Below are 7,449 nucleotides of genomic sequence, written 5' to 3'. Positions count from 1 at the left end.
CCCGGCCCCTGTAGGCTCGGGCGCCGTGCTCTAGCCCCGTACCCTAGCGCGACGCACGCACCTTAGGAGCCACAGACCATGCCCCGCACACCCCGATGCCTCGACGTCCATACACTATGACCCAGATCCGCCGCCGCATGTCCTGGCCATCACATCATATGGCATGAACACCGAGATGGCCATCAGGATCCTAACTAGCGCGTATAAAACGCCAACCACTACTTCTCTCCTCCCCTATTCCCCATCCACCGCCGCCACACTCCTCTAGCACTTGCCTCGCCCCTCCGCACTGCGTGGAGCACCGCAGCATCCGTCATCAGCCAAGGCCGAGCTGAGGCTGCCGGTAGCTGCCACTCTGAGGCCGCAGCCGCCAGCCACCGCAACGGGGCCATGGAGTAGCCGGCCATGGCCTCTCCAACCATGCTCTAGCCCTGCCCTGCCTCATCCTCAAGCCAACGACCACTACCACAATGCCAGGAGCCGCTACCTCGAACCCCTGCTCTGACCTCATCGGGTCCGTGACCCCAACCACCGACGTCATCCTCGACCAGCTCCTTGATGCGCTCCTACTCTAGCCTGGCGACGTTGAGTCTGCGACCCCAAGTCAGCGCCTTGAACCCTGACATCACTGGAATCGCACTGTTATGAGCTTCTGCACCAGCGCCGTGGCCTTCCCCTTCCCCTAGCGACTGTGCCACGATGCGGGGCGCTTGGAACACAGCCATCGAGCCATCGTCTGTTGGAACCGAGCTCCCAGGATCGAGCTCGGCGACGGCGCGACACCGGCAGGTGGCGTTCGCGGCGACTAAAACCCTAGAGCGTGAACCGAGAAGATGGAAATAATGACAACGAGATCAATTTGCCCAAACACGGCGTAACCATGCCTTATGTTTTCGTTCAGTTTATATAGGCCCAAGGCCTTGCCCCCCGTCGCTACGACGCCTCCTCTGATCGCCCGTTATTTCCGGAACGCCAGAGGGATATGCACGGACGACGCCACGACGGGGCCACACACCAGTACACGGTCTCGGCGTGGTTCACGCACATCTCTGAACCACCCAGGATTCTACGTGTCTAACTGAACTAAAATAGCAAACGTTCTAAAAACAGGATTACATGAAGTAAAACAAAGCACTTCTAACATTTCACCTCCTTAATCCTGTTTCACTGGAACGACTCCGAGCTTCAGTCTGAACTCCACGAACTTGACCCTTCCGAGAGGCTTCGTCAGAATATCAGCAACCTGCTCATCTGTACCCACATGTTCAACATCAACCAGATTCTTCTCAATGCAGTCTCTGATGTAGTGATACCGAGTATCTATGTGCTTGCTTCTTTCATGGAAAACAGGATTTCTTGCTAGCTCGATTGCTGACTGATTATCGATCAGAAGTCTGAACTTCTGCGCTTCACCACCAATCAGGTCTGCTATCAGACGACTTAGCCAAACACCCTGACAGGCTCCCAAAGCTGCAGCTATATATTCTGCTTCACATGATGATAAAGCTACCACCTTCTGCTTTTGAGATGCCCAAGTCACCAGGTTGGAGCCAAGATAGAAAATGATCCCAGAAGTACTTTTCCTGTGCACTAGATCACCTGAACAGTCACTATCAGTGAAACCCAACAAACTGAGACCCATCTTTCCTCCCTTCATGAACTTGCAGCCATAGTCAAGTGTCCCAGCTATATACCTGACAATTCTCTTGACCACAGACCAATGTTCTTTTCCTGGTGCTTCCATGAATCTACTAGCAATACCCACTGCATATGCCAGATCAGGTCGAGTATTGACTAGGTACCTGAGACTCCCAATCACACTCCTGTATCTGGTAACATCTAACTCAGTACCTGGTTTAGCTGTAGTGAGTTTGATTCTCTGCTCCATTGGTGTATCCACTGGATTGCATCTTGTCAGATTACATATCTCCACAATTTTGGCAGCATAGGCTTTCTGGCAAATAGTGATATGATGCTTCTCCTGTCTGACCTCCATGCCCAGATAGTAGCTAAGTAACCCAAGATCACTCATGTTGAAGATTTTCTTCATCTGATCCTTGAATTGCTTGATCTTCTGATAATTTGGTCCACAAATTATGAGATCATCAACATAAACACCAATGAGTAATAAATCATCTCCAGTTCCTCTTTTATAAACAACATGTTCAACTATGCTTTTCTGAAACCCCACTGCTTTCAGCTCTTGGTCCAGTCTAGCATTCCATGCCCTGGGAGCTTGCTTGAGCCCATAAAGAGCTTTGTTCAGTTTCAGCACTTTACCAGCATGAGCTGCATCAGCAAAACCTGGTGGTTGGTGTACATACACTTGTTCTTGGAGATCTCCATTGAGAAAAGCAGACTTCACATCCATATGATGTAACTCCCAGTCTCCATGTGCTGCAAGTGCTAATAGAATTCTCACTGTTTCTAATCTTGCAACTGGTGCAAACACCTCATCATAATCCACCCCTTGCTTCTGTGCATACCCTTTGGCGACAAGCCTAGCTTTGTGCTTGACAACATTCCCAGCAGCATCTTTCTTTACTTTAAATACCCACTTCAGTCCAATAGCCCTGTGCCCCTTGGGCAAGTCTGACAGAGACCAAGTATTATTGTCTCTTATTGACTGAAGTTCTGATTCCATTGCATTTTTCCAGCAAGTTTCTTCTAGAGCTTCTTCTACACTGGCAGGCTCGTCTGCTCCTAGAAGACACACTCCACTATACTCAACATTTTCAATTTCTTCAGTGTCATCATATAACTCTGATAATGATCTGTACCTTAGTGGATTGCCTTCTGAATCTGCCGACTGACCGTTAGGTGGTGTTACCCACTGATTTTGGTCACCATGCCCAACAGACCCAGTGTATGATGGTGTATGTGGGCTTGAGAGTCCTTGAGACTCATCTGATGAAGATTGGGACTGACCTTGCCTAGAGGAACTGACAGCCGAACTGTCTGGTACTGAAACTGTGGGTGCTTGCTCTGTTGTCGGACCACCAACAGTAACCGGATACTCCACAACAAAATGTTCAGACTGGAATTGATCCATCCCTTGAATGTTCCAATCCCATGACTGACTTTCTTCAAAAATAATATCCCTACTGATGTGTAATGTCCTAGACAGAGGATCAAGCATCCTGTACCCCTTTGTGCCCTCCTCATAGCCAATGAAAATCATTTTCTGGGATCTATCTGATAGTTTACTAATCCCTGGCCCAACCTTCTTGACATGACCCACACAGCCAAAAATTCTCATGTGATCAACTCTAGGCTTCTTGCCATACCAAGCCTTATATGGTGTTACACCATTTAGACTTTTTGTTGGAGATCTATTCAAAACATAGACAGCTGTCACCACAGCCTCTCCCCAATAGCATGCTGGGATCTGCTTGCTTTTCATCATGCATCTTGCCATCTCCACTACAGTCTGATTTCTTCTTTCTACCACCCCATTTTGTTGAGGGGTATAAGGTGTAGTGGTAAAGTGCCTGATGCCATACTCAATGCAAAATACACTGAACTGAATTGAGTTGAACTCACCACCTCTGTCAGTTCTAATTGCTTTGAGCTTACTGTTAAGTTCAGTCTCTGCCCTTGTCTTCACCTTCTTGAAATAAGACAGTGCCTCATCTTTGGACTTCAACAACTCAATCCACATATATCTACTGTGATCATCCACAACTAGCAAAAAATAATGCTTACCACCTGGTGTTGGTGGTGTGATTTTTCCACAGAGATATGTGTGAAACAACTCAAGTCCACTCATAGCACGATACTTACTGACACTTGGGAAGGGAGTTCTATGCTGTTTTCCTAATGTACAGCCATCACACACCTGCTCGACCCTGTCAACAGTGGGCATGCCAGATACCATATTTCTCCTTCCTAACTCCCGGAGGGATCTGAAATTAAGATGCCACAATTTCTACACCTTCCCTTCCGACAAGGTGTGCCTTCTGAGGTGAGCTTGACATTGCCGGCTGCCTTCGACCCACCACTATCGTGTCGATGTGGCTGTTTGCCTTTGCCTCCACCAGCACTGCTACTTCCTCCAGTACGACCTTGAGTGGGTTGGAAACGGTGCTTGTGTTTCTCAAACCACTCATCCTCGGCAAGCAATAAACGGCCCGCCTTATCAGTGATCTGCTCGACTTTCTCCTCGAATCGATCTTCAGCAACGCGCAGTCTCCCCACCAATTCCTCCACTGTCAGTGTTTTCATGTCACAGAACATCTCAATGGATACTGCAACTTGATTGAATCTGGGTGGCAACACACGCAATATTTTCTTGACAACACGAGGATCGTCGATGGTCTCACCGAGAGTTTTCAACGTGACGACGAGGTTCATGATTCGTATGCCGAAGTCCTCCACGCTTTCTCCTTCTTTGAACTCGACGTTCTCGAATTCTTTTAGGAGTTTCTGGACACTGATCTCCTTCACACGATCTGCTCCAACCCTCAACGTCTTCACCAGATTCCAAGCCTCATGTACCGTCTGCTTCGCGCCGAGCGTCGGCCGCATCTCTTCGGGAACGGATCTCATCAACCCGCTCATGGCTTGCCGATCCTCTGACCTCTTGACATTGGTTCCAGGATCAATTGTCTCCCAGATCTCCAACGCCTCATAGTTGATTTGCATCAACATAGCCCACTCGACATAATTTGTTCGAGTTAGCATCGGCCAAACCAGCGAGCTTTCCTTGACGCCGCCGCTTGACTTCGAACTCTCGCCTTTCGTCATCTCCTCCTTCTCGTCTTCTCCTTGCACATTCGTGATGTGATCCGCTGAAACCTATACGGCTCCGATACCAGATGTTGGAACCGAGCTCCCAGGATCGAGCTCGGCGACGGCGCGACACCGGCAGGTGGCGTTCGTGGCGACTAAAACCCTAGAGCGTGAACCGAGAAGATGGAAATAATGACAACGAGATCAATTTGCCCAAACATGGTGTAACCATGCCTTATGTTTTCGTTCAGTTTATATAGGCCCAAGGCCTTGCCCCCCGTCGCTACGACGCCTCCTCTGATTGCCCGTTATTTTCGGAACGCCAGAGGGACATGCACGGACGACGCCACGATGGGGCCACACACTAGTACATGGTCTCAGCGTGGTTCACGCACATCTCTGAACCACCCAGGATTCTACGTGTCTAACTGAACTAAAATAGCAAACGTTCTAAAAACAGGATTACATGAAGTAAAACAAAGCACTTCTAACATCGTCGAGCTCCTCCTCATCGATCCCATGTCAAGCCACCACCTACAACCACTCCAACACCCTCAGCCTCATCTCCATGACCACATTGAGTCGCACCACCTCCAGCGCTGTCTCCGACCACGAGTAGCAGCAGCACTGCCTTCTCCTCAAGTCAATCCTCACCGTGCTCTTCCTCCTCGTCCAAGCCGCAGACGTGGACATCGCGGCCAGCCACTGCCACATCGGGAACACCGCTGGTCGGCCCTGAATACGCCGCCACAGCTCACCTATGTTGTCTCCTCAAGCCTTCATCGTACCTTTCACAGCCAAAGCTGCCGTCTTGGGATGCCTACATCATGTCACTCGTGTCCGAGGACGGCAGCAGCACCTCAATGTCGTCCCTACCTCCACCACGAGCCGTATACACCGCGTCGCCCTCCTCGCCACACCAAACCAAGCCAAGCAGCAGCCAAGCTTCCACCGTGCTGCCAGACTTCTTCACCGGCGCCATTCCCTGCTCACTGTCACGTCGACCCTGAGCACCTCCAACCCGTCGGTGAGCCACCAACACCCAAAAGCTCTGCCTTTTCCTTCTTGTCGATGATCTCGCCGGTGTCCTTGTCTAAAACCGGCCTTCGTGCGATGTTCTACACCTTGCAGGAAGGCTATGCCTTGCTTTTCCTTCAGCATAGCTGCCCCGCACCATGCCACCGGAGCTCCATTGCCTCCCGGTCACCTGCTGCCGTGTCCAACCAGCAGTAGCCGCGCCCCCGACCACATGCAGCCATGTTCGGCCAGCCATAGCTAGCCTTAAGCAAGTTGCACCTAGCCGCAGTTGGCCAGCAGCTGGCCACAGCCAGCCACAGTTGGCTGCAGCAAGCCATAGCCGACCAACGCTTGCTGTAGCTGGTCGCAGCTCACTAGATGCTCCACGGCAAGCCTCGCCTCCCCCACCATCGTCAAGGTCGACCTTTTGAACTCCATCGATGCCATCCTTGGCGTCGACACAACTCTCGCTTTACCTTTCATTTCATACTTGTCATCCATACTTGCTCATATACATGATCTACCTATATCTATGCCTATGCCATGCCTTCGTGCTGGTCTATCTCTTGTGCTATGGTTATGTGCTACTCCATGTCATGTTGTTGAGTTGTTGGTTCTTTGTGTGCTTGTGTTATCTGTCTGTGGACCGAGCCTTCGAGCCAGTCAAGGGATCATACTTTGTTCAAACATTCCGGTCATGGGGTTTGTCCCACCATGGCCGTGATGCCGAGAGTAACTCAACCTCTCATTTTTAGTTGACTTCATAGTGCCATGCTCGTTGCCCCCTCCTACGGCTCTAGGACGTGACCACCATGGGCTCAATATCGGTGTGCTTCCTACCCACACATGATGAGCCCATCATGACCTAGTCTATAGAAGACAAACTAGGGAATGACCATCATGGAAGTTACGGAAGCCAACTCATGTAGGTAGAGCTCATGGCCGCGAGTTGCCTCACCAAGACCACCAGGCTCTACCGCGGGATTTGTGTCTCTTTTCTTTCAACCCTCGCCCTTTCCCATGGCGTGTTGGTCAAGAGAATGCGGAGACCGTTCTTCTATCCTCTCTTCTCCCCTCTATCGATCCCCGTCGATCTAGTAAGATGTGGATTGATCTTCATGTTCCTATTTCTTTGGTTCTGTCTTTTGCCATGACATGTGGATCGAAGCGCTGTGGAACCAAAGTCCCTTTTCGCCTGTTTGTGCCCATTTGGTGTTCTTTGTTGCTCTCTTGATTCCATTCCTTCGATTCGCATTGACACCTATGGCGAGTGGATCAAAGCAAGGTGAATCCTTTTTCCCTTCTTTTGGTTCTTTCGTGCTCAAGCCCCCTTGTATGCTTGTACCTATTTTAGACCTTAGCGCTCTCTAGGTTCTAACGGTGACAACCGCACTGCTAAGACCCTAGGGGTGTCTTAGTGCCATTTAGTGCACGTGGGTTGAGGTACCCTATGAGTGGACTCGGGTGTTCGTGTTCTTTTGTGTGTCGCTCCTTTCTGATGCCTCGCCCTTTACCATGGCACGTGGATTGGAAGAAGTAGAACACTACTCCTCTCTTTTCTCTTTTTGTTTCCTCCTCTCTTCAGTTCTCGTCAAACACAATGGCGTACGGATTGAGGGAGAACGGAACTACTTCCCTTCCTCTTTAGCTTGCTCTATTCAATCCCATCCTTAGCCATGACGATCGGATCAAAGGCTAGAC

General features: G+C 50.2%; 1 protein-coding gene across 1 annotated transcript; it reads right to left on the bottom strand.

Moving 5' to 3' along the window:
* Nucleotides 1-3,888: 3,888 nt before the first annotated feature.
* LOC136488455 (uncharacterized) lies at nt 3,889-4,746 on the bottom strand. Its single transcript, XM_066485383.1, has one exon. The coding sequence runs from the start codon at nt 4,744-4,746 to the stop codon at nt 3,889-3,891; it is 858 nt and encodes a 285-aa protein (XP_066341480.1).
* Nucleotides 4,747-7,449: the final 2,703 nt, after the last annotated feature.

Source organism: Miscanthus floridulus, chromosome 10 (assembly GCF_019320115.1).
Source record: "Miscanthus floridulus cultivar M001 chromosome 10, ASM1932011v1, whole genome shotgun sequence".
Lineage (NCBI taxonomy): Eukaryota > Viridiplantae > Streptophyta > Magnoliopsida > Poales > Poaceae > Miscanthus > Miscanthus floridulus.
The sequence above is the reverse complement of the archived record's forward strand: the minus strand, read 5'-3'. Positions and strand labels throughout refer to the sequence as shown.